This window comes from Callorhinus ursinus, unplaced genomic scaffold, assembly GCF_003265705.2.
Source record: "Callorhinus ursinus isolate GAN/ISIS: 27379988/994484 unplaced genomic scaffold, GSC_fseal_2.0 scaffold2, whole genome shotgun sequence".
Lineage (NCBI taxonomy): Eukaryota > Metazoa > Chordata > Mammalia > Carnivora > Otariidae > Callorhinus > Callorhinus ursinus.
The window spans coordinates 1,485,313-1,497,565 of NW_027397064.1; the positions used below are offsets into that span (position 1 = coordinate 1,485,313).

At 53.3% G+C, this 12,253-nt stretch overlaps 1 protein-coding gene across 1 annotated transcript in view; it reads right to left on the reverse strand.

Moving 5' to 3' along the window:
• Positions 1-20: 20 nt before the first annotated feature.
• The window catches only part of SCLY (selenocysteine lyase), a 37,478-nt gene continuing 25,245 nt past the window's right edge, over positions 21-12,253 (reverse strand). The window contains 5 exon segments of the mRNA XM_025888858.2: positions 21-1,104; positions 2,670-2,745; positions 3,899-4,001; positions 4,502-4,585; positions 7,205-7,241. Coding sequence (XP_025744643.1) covers positions 951-1,104; positions 2,670-2,745; positions 3,899-4,001; positions 4,502-4,585; positions 7,205-7,241 — 454 coding nt within the window. The 3' untranslated portion in view covers positions 21-950.

Consider the following 12,253-nt stretch of genomic DNA (forward strand, 5'->3'; position numbering starts at 1 on the left):
AACCATAAATGTCTAATAGCAGCATTGGAATATTTTATTCACTTAATTTCTGACAATAGTTTCTCCAATGTCATCATGTAGTTCTTTGCACCTTAAAACCACATGTTAAAAGTGTATTAAGAAATCACTGCTATGTGAAGTAGCTCTGTAAAGTCACGCTGTCCGGGGCGTATCAGGATGTCACCGAGCAGGGTAAGGGTAGCAGAATCCGTCTGGGAAGAACATCATCATGCCAGCGGAGCTAGGGATGAACTCATTTCCCACCGCAGGAACGAGCCGGGGTCACATAAGCCTGGCCGCCCCCCGACTCCCATGTCTGCACTGGAACCCTGAGTAAATGACCACAGGGAAAAGGCCGGCGGGGCCTGGTGGCTCTGGGTGGCCAGCAGGCTGAGTGCGGAGGTCAGGCGGGGCGGGGAAGTGGGGGGACACAGCAGGAAGCGGGGCCTGACCTCGGAAGGGCTTGGGAAGGGCGGAGAGCAAGATGGGAGAACACGGGCGGACGGACCTCGGTGACTGCAGCAAGAATCAGGTTTCCTGTGTTCATGGTGGCGACGGACAAGGTTTGTGAGTACTAGGATGTTACCTTCTGGGTAAAAGTGCCACCTTCCAGGGAGGCGGCACTCACAACAGGCTCACCCCAGTTCCCAGAGGGGAGCACTGACACAGCTGCAATGTTTCCACTTCAACCTGCGCCATGGGGCGGTGGGGACAGTCCTACACAGGTTTGTGTCCTGGGCCTAGAAGCACCCGTGGGGTCTGCCTGCCCGACAGACCGGCTCTCCACTGACCCGAGGACAGGGGAGGGGGCCCGGAGCACGTGTGCACGCACACACCCACTGACCCGTCTCTGCGTCAGACACTCTGGGACAAAACTTAAGACTGGGACAAATCAGGAGAGCCATTCTGGCACGGCCCTCGGGAGGGCTTCCTATGAGGCACCCTGGGCACTAGGCCTGACCCTCCAGCTGGGCCACGGCCTGCTTCAGGTCCTGCACGATGAGGTCCACCTCGGCCCTGGTGGTGCTGCGGCCCACGCTGAGCCGGAGTGCGTTCCTGGCCACGTCGAAGGGAATGCCACAGCTCAGCAGCACCGGGGATGGCCTGGGAGGGTGGGGGCGAGGAGAGCCTGTGTCAGCTGTCAGAGGGGAAAGGCTCTCTGTGCTCCCCAGGGCTCGGGGAAGGGACCCTGCCCCTCCTGCCCTCCACCAGCTCCCCAGGATGGGGCTGTGTAGACCCATCTCCCCTCTCTGCCAAACACCCCTAGGCCCCCGGCCTCCGGGTCCACGGTCTCGTGCTCGGACTCCTGCACGGTACTGCGGCCTCGCCCGGCACGGCCCCTCTGCCCCCAGGAGTGCTGTATCCGGTGAGGCCGAGCCCTGCCTTCCAGGGCTTCCGACCCTCAAGGAGTGGGGCCGGGTCTCGGAGGAGATGCGGGGCTCTGCACACCCCGGGGCCAGTGTTCGGGGCAGCTCTGGCGCCCTCCCACCCCCAGCAGGGTGCGCGGTTCAAGGGCCCGTGGGCGCCCACATACACAGGCCCGGGGGTGGAAACAGCACGGCAAAGGTCTCTGTCACATTGCAGAGCCCCTGAAAGCCGTCCACAGGGCTAGGTGGGAGCAGGGACTTCCCTCGCTGTGGTTCCCGAGGGTCTGTGCCAGAGGCCCCTGCAGCACAGGGGAGAGAGAGAGGGGACAGTGCCCACAGCTCTTGGTCCCCTGCCCTCCCCTGCGTGGGTGGTCTCACTGCCTATTCCAGAGGACACCCCCACTTTCCACAAGAGCCCCCTGAGCGTCTGCCTCTACCCCTTTCCCCTCCCGCCCTTGCAGGGGCCACATGGACACCCATCCCCTCCCAGCTGCGTCCCTGGGCACAGCTCCTCAGGGCCCTCCTCCCCGCCCCCTCATCTTGTGCCTGGTGAGACTACAGACTGCACCTGCCTCAGCTTCCCCGTCTGGGAAATGGGCCACTCGGACCCTTTCTGGAGGGCTGTGGGGAGCCTTCCGGGAGCAGCGGCCCACCTGAGCGCCCTCCTCCTGCAGTCACCTCACTGCGGCAGCCCCTCGGGCTGCCACATGCCGGCTCCTGGCCTCACGCACCCTCGTGCAGCCCTCCCTGGCACAGCTCTCAGCCCTGAGGAGGCCCCGTCATCCCCACCCGGCCCTCGGCCCTCGGGAGCCCCCTAGCCTGAGGTGCTCACACACCGCGGCACCGGCCCCAGACTCCCGGACGGCCTGCTTCTGACCATGGCTCGGCTCTTTCTGGGGCCCCGGCTGCCTCATCTGGGACTGCACCCACCTCTGCAGGCCCCCCACTCACGGCAAGTGGGAAACCGAAGCCCTGCTCTTCCTGCACCGGGGTCGGGCCAGTCTCGGATGCCCGGGCCCCACACCCTCCCCTCCTGCCTCGGCCACGGCCATCCTCCTGCACCCGGGCAGGGGCCACCCGGAACCAACCTGGCCTGTCACAACCTTCCGAAGCCCCTCCCTTTCCGAGGACAGAGGGAGCTCCTGCAGCCTGCCCTGCCCCTCCCCGCCCGCCCCCCTTTAGGCTGCGGCTTCCCCTCCTCCCCTGGGCCCTGCGACGTCTGGTCGCGCTTTTGTGTCCCCGCCGGGCCGCGCAGCTCCGGAGGCCCCAGGCCCAGCGCAGCCCGGCGTGCGCAGCACTCACCGATCCGCGTGGTCCGAGTGGCACGCAGCCCCCACGCTAGCCAGCAGCGCCCTGCACCGCGCCAGCACCGCGTGGCCTGGGGAGACAGGGCACGAGGCTGAGGCGGGGAGCGCGGGCGGGGCCCCAGCTGCCCGGCTCTCCTCTTCCCCCCGCAAGTTTAGAGGCCCCCTCCCTCGTGCCCCAGGGCTCGGGCCCCTCTCATCCCAGGGGACAGTGCCGCAGGATCCAGACAGGACGGTTCCTCGCAGACACGATTCTGCCTCGTGAACCCGGCCTCGAACATGTTATTTCCGGTCAGCTGCCGAGGGAGACACCCAGAGCTCTCATCAGCGGCCTTACTTCATACTTCGCTGTCCCAGGAATGACACTTAAACCTACCTCTGAGTTTTCTAAGGGTGGAGACACTTGGGCGCTGTTTTGATTAAGCGGGAAGGCACTTCCCTCTTCTTTCACGAGCACAGAGATTAAAGTAATAAACCCACTGACTTAATTAAAAGAACCCGTCTCTCTGAAATGGACACAGGCCTCACTGAATACACCTGTCCCCACAGAGACGGGGACGAGGGCAGAGCGGCTCTCCGCACGGCCGACAGCGAGACTGCGTCCCATCGCAGGCCGCCCCCCCCCCCCCCGCCCCCGGTGCAGGGACGCCTGCCCGGGGCCTGTACGTGCTGCAGACACGCCGCTCCTCGCGCCGTCCAGCGAGACGGGGAGCAACCCCTCTCCCCCAGGAACTTTCCCAAACGTGCCCCCCCTCACGCTCAGGGCACAGAATCTCCTCTCCGTGAAGCGCGGCTGGTCGATTCCCTGGATTCGGCCCCAGGGCCCTGGGGGAGCCATGTTTTACCTTCTGGATTCCAGGAACCCTGACGGTTTCCAGCCAGGAGGCAGTTATCACAGGAACGAGTCCCACACACGTGTGCTTCCTCCTGACTCTGAGCCAAATTTTAAAGTCGACTGCCTCTCCCTTCCCTTATCCTCGTAAAATGTTTCGTCAAACTTGCTGACGGAAATGGATGAGCTAGCCTAAAATTTAGTGCATCTCATCTCCTTCCCTCTCAGCTTGGGGCCGGCGCTGCGCCCCCCTGCACCAGCGCGGACAGCCGAGGCAGGGAGAGCGGGAAGCAGCCGAGACCTGCCCGGCCTCCTGGGGACACCCGCCCTAAGGGGGCCGCTCTGCTCCCTCCGGCGCCCACCACCCCACGCGGAGACCAGCAGACCCTCATCACCTTGGAGCTGGGGTCCCTGGATAGAAAAGTTGCATGTGTTGGGGAGTCGCTCGGTCCCTGGAAACTGGCTGTTCAGATGGATTCTCTGCTTATCAAATTCAGCCTGAAAAGTCGATGAAGTGTTCAGAGGTAGTTTCAAAGCACACAGCCCCCCTGCCCCCCAACCTTTTGACCTCGAGCCTTTTCTGGAACACAAAATCTCAACCTCGACACGTAAAATAATTAGTTCATCAATAAGCATCTGCCTATAATAGTTATAGGGACTGACTGGAAAGCAAAGTTAATCGGGAGAAAAAATTCTGAATACGTGTGACTCTCCTCCGTACAACCATCAAATACACCAGCTCTGGCGCATTTCTATCACGCCTCTCTGAAGGTCGGCCACTTGGCCTAGAGCCCAACCTGGGGGTCTCCTGACCCAGGCTTCCGTCCTCTAGCCTCTGCCCTGACTGTCCCCACGGTCCCTGGACCGAGTCTCAGACAACCCCCGTTCTGTCCTGCCTGCTGCCTGGGGCGGCACGCCCGACCCCCAGCTCACTGGAGGAAGGCTGGGCCCCCCAGACTCCAGGCTGCCCCCCTGGCCCCCGCGGACCCCAGGCTCGCCTCCAGCCGCTCCTCCAGGTAGTCCCGAACGTCCCTCATGTGGGCCTCGTAAGCCTCGCAATTCCTGGTCACCAGCTCAGCGGCCTGGGAACAGGGACGGTAACGCGAAAAAGCATGTTCAATTGTCATAAAACAAGGAGAATAAGCAGCCTTCAAGAGCAGAGGTGAGATTTCCTGATGATAGAGAAGTGACATTTCCTCAAACTGCTCTTTTCCTGGAACATCTCGCATAGATAATATTTGCCGAGTGCAACCCTGTGACAGGGGCCATGGTCAGAGCTTGGGAGAAGAGCTATCTTCACTTGTTCAACAGGAATTTACTTTATCAGGTGCTTCCTGATACCTCCAGGCACCAGAGATACTGCCCATAAGAGCAAAGAGCGCTCTCCATTCTCGAGGCACAACCATTCCGGAGACCGAGGACCAAGGGAAGCGGGAACAGCATCATACCAACTGGGGAGAGCGCTCTGAAGGGCGCGCGGGGCATGCGGGGCACGCAGGGTAGGAGGTGTGAAGGTGACAGTGCATGGACCGAGGGTGTTCACGGCCATGGCAGAGGGAGGGGCAAGTGCGCTCCTGGGACATTGTGACCAAGGGGAACAAGGCCCCAGGTCCCCATGACAGGCAGGGCCAGGACCCAGGTGCCACAGCACAAATGCATGTAGGTTTTGAGGAAGAGGTGAGCTGCCCTGACTTGCATATGTAACGATCATTCTGGGTGCTGTGCAGAGAATGGAAGGGACCACGGCAGGCAGGCATCCAGGCTACAGATGGGGCTGACCTGGTCCAGAGTCACACAAGGCGCAGACCTCGATATACTGTGGAGACAGGACAGACAGGACTGACTGGCTGCTCATCAGTGCAGACAAGGACCAGGAGGGACCAAGGCACCGCCTAGATTTCTGAAGTGAGGTCCCGGATGGCAGGAGGCACCATGGGGACAGAGGGGAACCAGGGAGGAGAGACACACAAGCGGGCCCAGAGGGAATGTCAAGTAAGCAGGTGGAGACCTGGGTTTCTCAGAAAGGTCAGGACCCGCCCTGAGATGCCAAGTTCAAAGCCCTGAGCACAGGCTGGTGGAGCCGCAGGCCAGGAGGAGTGCCACGAGGGAGCAGCTGTGGAGAGGAGGCTGGGATGGAGGCCCACCAGCAGGTGAGGAGGCCAAGGCCTGGCCAGGGCGGAGGGGAACTGGCTGGGGTAGGCATGCCAGCAGCGGTGCACAGGGCTGGGCCTCCTCACAGGAGGCACACAGGGAAAGGGGCCGTGGGAAGCCGGGAAGACGCCCGGACTTAGCCTGGGATGTAGCTCCGGGGAAGAGGGGCCTCGCGAAGCTGGCGGTGTGACAGGCCAGACTGCATGCACAGAGGGCAGTGGGGAGTCAGGGAGGCTCAGAGAACCTGGGGGAGGTGCAGCTGCAGGCTGGAGCTGAGGTGCCACCGAGCCAGTGGGCTGTCATCAAGCTGCATACAAGCTGCATCTTTTAAGCGGGACAGCCAGGGCTTGGGGGGTGGAGACGGCCCCAGGGAACAAGCCACCCGTGGGCCCGACCGTGGGTCTCTGCTGTAAAGACGTCACTGTATTTCTTATATTAGCAGAGGCTTGAAAAGAGCTTTTCCGTGTCAGTGCTAAACAGAAGCAATCAATCCACTCTACAGATCTCAAAAAGTACACTCTGGGGTGATAAATACAATTTGAGGCTTTTTCTAACCTCAGTCCATTTATTAGGCTCACGAACATGATCTCCCTAAGGCCCTGGATACCCGGTAAAGCCGTTGGGGGAATGGACTGTAAGATGATAGAGAGTCTACAGGTCTCTGCCCCGGTCCCAGCACCGAGCTCCCAAAACCCCGGTCATTTCCTAAGTGATAGGAACACTAGGAGCATCTCTGGTTCTAGTATTTGGACTGTCGTTCCTGACACTGAGATCCTAAATCCCTTGGAATTTCCTGGGAGATAGGAACGTCTTTTGTTCCAATGTGGTGACTCTGGGTGGGCCCCGGGATGGGGCCTGGCCACTGAAAGTCACGAGCAGAAGCTTGGAATTTACACCCCCACCCTCATTCTCCAGAGAGGGGAGAGGGGCTAAAAATGGAGTTAATGACTGATCAAATCCCCACAAAAATCCCAATAGCATGCGTTTGGAGAGCTTCCAGGTTGCCGAACACGTGCCGGTGCGGGAGGGTGGCGCCCCTCCCCCATGCCTTCCCCCCGCCCCCCATCTCTTCCGCCTGGATGTTCATCTGTCTCCTTTAGCATATCCTTTCACAATAAACCAGTCGTCTAGTGAGCCAAGTGTTTCTGCAAGTCTGTGAGCTGTTCTGGCAAACTAAGTGAACCCGAGGAGGGGTCATGGGAGCCTCCGATGGAGAGCTGGCCAGTCAGAAACAGGTGACACCTGGGACTTACACCTGGGACTTACACCTGGTGTCTGAAGGGGTGCTGGGCGGGCGGTCCTGTGGGCCTGAGCCCCTGACCTGTCTCCAGGTAGCCAGTGTCAGAATCCAGTTCAATGGCGGGACACCCCGCTGGTGTCACAGAACTGCTGTATGGAAACCTGCCCCCGACACCCACCTCCGGTGTTGGGAGTGTTGTGCACGTGGCGGGCACGAGGGAGTAAAGGACACTCAGCTGGAGGGAGACTCAGGTTTTCCCACACACGAGACGAAGCACCTGCTCCATCTGCCCAAGCTCACCATGGCTTACCTTCCCAAGGCCAGCAATCATCGGCGTGTTCTCGGTCCTGTAAGAGACAAGGGATTCAATCCTATTTCCACGCAAAGCAATGAACAAATGTCCTAGGACGGAATCCGGTCTGTGAAAGTCATGGGTTCAACTGAAAACAAAATCACACCCACATCTTTCCTAAACATGTGCCATGTGCAGCGCCTCCATGGTGCTGCAGCCCCCAAACCCTCCACGCCCAGCTTCCTGGTCCACTCACCGTCCACACGGCCCGCCTTGGGCAACATACACTGGGTGTCCACACGGACAATTCTGTCTGGGCCCTTTTCCTACACAGGAGAAATCCCTCCTCCAGCTGCAGAGCCCAGGGCCCCCTTGTTGAACCCGGCGGGGGGTCCAAAGACGCCAGCTCCATGCTGTTCCCATCAGCTGACCATTCAGCTGCAGCCTCTCAACTGTCCCATGGGAAGAGTCGTTGGTTACTAGAGATTGTGTGTGTGCAGGAAAGGACGGGAGGACCCCCGAAGACCGGAGGCTCTCCCTCAGACCTAACAAGCTGAAAACAGAACTCTTCACTCTATTTTCAGGAAAAACAAAATAAATCACTAACGTAGTAATTCTCTGAATTTTAAGTTTTGGCTAAAGTTTGCTTAAACCTTGGGAGCCAGCTGCCACTGCTGACCCGCAGATAACCAGATAAGCAAACAGGAAGCACAAGGCACTACAGGTAACGTGATCCTGCTGATCTCCCTTTGACAAGTTCATTGGTCAGTTCTGTCCCCGGAGACAGGCTCTGACACCTGGGGATAGTCTGGGAAGAGCAAGGAGTCTGCATGGAGAATCCAGAGGTCTGAGCTTATCCTACATCTGACTCCTCGACCACTGGGATCCTAATGCCATCCCCTCTTCGGGCCTCACCCCCCTCATCTGTGGGACAGCACGGCCGGACCAAGAGCATCTCTCAAGGTCTGTGCCCTGTAAGTGGCTAGAGGGGCTGCCCAGGTGAAGCTGGGACCCTGTGTAGAACCTGGAGCTTGTCCTCACACCCCCACCCCGAGCATTAGGTCAACCTCCTCTGCCTCCTTCTGGAGTCATGCAAACCCTGCTTCCCACTCCCAGTCCACATACTGAGCTACCCTATTAGGGCTTCCCGAACACATGATGTTCTACCTCTTCTTCTTCTTCTTTTTTTTTTAATTAAACTTTGTTTTAAAGATAATGTAGATTCATATGTGGTTATAAGAAATAATATAGAGACATTCTGTATAGCTGTTACTCAGCTTCCCAGTAATGCTGTGGTACAAGATCACAACCAGGTTGTGGATAAGATACAGAACGTTTCCACCACCACCAAGGTCCCTCCTGTTGGCCTTTTATAATCAGACCCCTTTGCCTTGGGCCCTATCCCTTCCTTAGCCCCGGGCAACTGCTAACCTGTTCTCCATCTCTAATTCTGTCATTTCAAGAATGTTCTATAAATGGAATCAGTTATAACTCTGGGGGATTGGCTTCATTCAGCATAATTCTCCGGACATTCCTTGCAGGCGGCTGTGTGTATCAACAGCTAATCCCTTTCCATGACTGAGTAGTGTCCACGCACAGATGTGCCAGCCACTCGTTACAGGACATCTGAGCTCCCTGTACTTTGTGGCCATCGCAAATAAAGTTGCTAGACACACTTGCGTCCAGGCTTTTGTGGGAACGTAAGTCTGCATTTCTCTGGGATGAGTGTCCAGGAGTGAAATTCCTAGGTTGTACGGTGGGCACAGATCTAGTTTTAAGAGACAATGCCAGGCTGCTTTCCAGAGCAGCTGTCCCGTTCCCCCCCCCCGGCCGTGCATGAGTGAAGCCGAGTCTCCGCAACCTCAACAGCACTCCACGTTGTCTCTAGTTTTGTCTTAGTCGTTCCAGTAGGTGTGATGTCTCATTGTGACTTTTTTTTTTAAGATTTTTTATTTTATGTATTTGAAACAGAGAGAGGCAGCACAAGAGGGGGTAGGGTGAGAGGGAGAAGCAGACTCCCTGCCGAGCAGGGAGCCCGATGCAGGACTCGATCCCAGGACCCCGGGATCGTGACCTGAGCTGAAGGCAGTCGCTTAACCGACTGAGCCACCCAGGCGCCCTCTCATTGTGATTTTAATTTGCATTTCCCTAATAGCTAAAAATGTTCAATATCTTTTCATGTGCTTATTTGCTATCTGTGTATCCTCTTTGGTGAAATGTCTCTGAGTGTCTTTTGCCCATTTTTTGACTGAATTGTTTGGGGGTTTTGGCTGTTGAATTTTGAGAGTTTTCTTTATGTATTCTAGATACGAGTCCTTTGAGGACATATTCTAGTGCATAGCTTGTCTTTTCATCCTCTTAACAAATTGTTTTGCAGGGAGAAAGGTTTAAATTTTGATGAAGTTCAATTATCAATTTTTCCTTTTAAGGATGCTTTTGGTATCAAGTCTAAGATCTATTTGCTGAGGCCTAGAGCCTGAAGATGTTTTCCTGTTTTTTTTTTCCCTAAAAGTTTTATAGTTTTATGTTTCACATTTAAGTTCATCATGCATCCTGAATTAGTATTTTACAAGCTGTGAGACTTAGGTTGAGGTTTGTCGTCTGCGTAAGGATGTCTAATTGCTCCCGTACCATCTGCTGAGAGTGTCTTTCCCCCACCAAATTACTTCTGTATTTTTGTCAAAAGTCCTTTGGGCATACTTCTGGTTGTATCTGTTCTGTTCCATTGGTCTACTTGCTGGGCTTTTGATAGAAATTGGGCTAAACTGATATATCATTTTGGGGAGAACGGACCTTTACTGTACTGAGTCTTTTGATCCATGAACACAGCATGTCTCTCCACATATTTAGATCTTTGCTCTTTTAGCCACATTGGTAGTTGTCAGCCTACAAGTCCTATATCTGAGTATTCCTGAGTGATTATAAATGGTACTGTATTTTTAATTTTGTTGTTCATACATTCTTTACCAATAGAGAGAAATATAATCAATATTTGTATGCTTATCTTGTAACCTATGATCTTGCTGAATTCACTCATCAGTCCGAAGAGTTTTCTTATATGTTCCTTGGGATTTTCTACAGAGACCATCATGTGATCTACAAAAAGGGGCAGTTTTACCACTTCCTTTCCAATCTGTATTCCTTATATTTCCTTTGCTTGCCTTCTGCACTGACCAGAACTTCCAGCACTGCTGAAAAAGAAGTGAGAGTGGACATCCTTGGCTTGTTCCGTCATAGGAGTAGAACATTCAGGCCTTCGTTGTTGAGTGTGATGTTGGCAGTAGGTTTTTTTGTAAATGCTCTTTTCAAGCTGAAGAAGTTCTCCTCTAGTCATATTGTGAGAGTTTTTAATGAATGAATGTTGATTTTTATCGAATGCTTTTTATGCATTAAATTATGTTATTTTTCTTGTTTTTAAGTAGGCTTCATGCCCAGTGTGGAGCCCAGCACAGGGCCTGAACTCACGATCCTAGATCAAGACCCGAGCTGAGATCAAAGGTCAGACGCTCAACCGACTGAGCCACCCAGGCGCCCCAATTTTTCTTCTTTAACATGCTACCTTACATTGATTGATTTTGGAATACTGCAACAGCCTTGCATCCTTGGAACAAACTCCATCACGGTGTATATATTATTTTTATACATTGCTGAATTCCATTTGCTAAGATTTTGTTAAAGACTTCTGCAGCTAAATTCATGAGAGATATTTGGTCCATAGTTTTGTTGTTTTGTACCGTCTTTGTCTGGTTTTGGTATAAATTCATAAAATGAACCAGGGAAATGTTCCCTCCTCCTATTTTTTGGGAAGAGACTTCATAGAATGGTGTGATTTCTTTAAGTGTTTGGTAGAATTTTCCTGTGAAATTACCTGGGCCTGGAGATTTCTTTTTGAGGAGTTCTAAAATTACCAAATTAATTTCCTTTTCCTAATAGTTATAAAGCTATTTAAATGATCAAATCTCCTATTAGGTGAGCTGTGGTAATTTGTTTTTTGATGAAGTATTCCACTTCATCTGAATTGTCAAATTTGATTTTGGCAATTTTTTGTCAGTCTTACTAGAAGTTTGTCAGGTGTTGTTGTTGTTTTTTAATTTACTAAGTTTTTCTTTTAATTCCAGTATTCTTAACATACAGTATTATATTAGTTTCAGGTGTACAATACCGTGAGAGATTTGTCAGTTTTATCAATATTTTTAAAAGGCTATTTCTTTGTTTCAATTATTTTTAAAAAATTATTTTTGTTTTCAGGGTGCCTGGGTGACTCAATTGGTTCAGCGCCCAACTTTTGATTTTGGCTTGGGTCATGATCTCAGGGTCATGGGATCAAGCCTTCCAACAGGTCCTGCACTAAGTGGAGATTCTCTTTCTCCCTCTCCCTCTGCTCTCGCTCTCTCACTAAAAACAAATAAATAAAATCTTTAAAAAATTACTTTTGTTTTCAATTTCACTAATTTCTGTTCTTCAGTATTTCCTCATGTTTGCTTTGGGGTTATTTTGCTCTACTTTTTCTAAGTTCTTCAGGTGAAAGCTTATTGACTTCAGAGTCATCATCTTTTTTAAATTAAGATTTATTTTATTTATTTAGGGAGTGCTCGTGAGTGGGGGAGGGGCGGAGGGAGAGGGAAAGAGAGAATCTCAAGCAGACACCCCACTGAGCTCAGAGCCCAACAGAGGGCTTGATCTCATGACCCTGACTGAGATCATGACCTGGGCTGAAATCAAGTCAGACATTTAACTGACTGAGCCACCTAGGTGCCCCGAGAGTCATCATCTTTTTTAACATATACATTCAGCGCTATAAATTTCCCTTTCAGCCATGCTTTGGCTGTCTCACAAATTTTGATAAGGTGTATTTTCATTTTCACTCATTTTGATGTATTTAATTCTTTTGAGGAATCCTGTTTGACCCATGGTTTATGTAGAAGTGTGTTGTTTGTTTCTAAGTGTTTGGAGATTTTCCCATTACCTTCTAGTTACTGATTTCTGGTTTGATTCCACTGCGATGAGAAAACACTGTATGATTTCGGTTCTTGAAATGTATTGAGATTTGTTTAATGACACAGGACA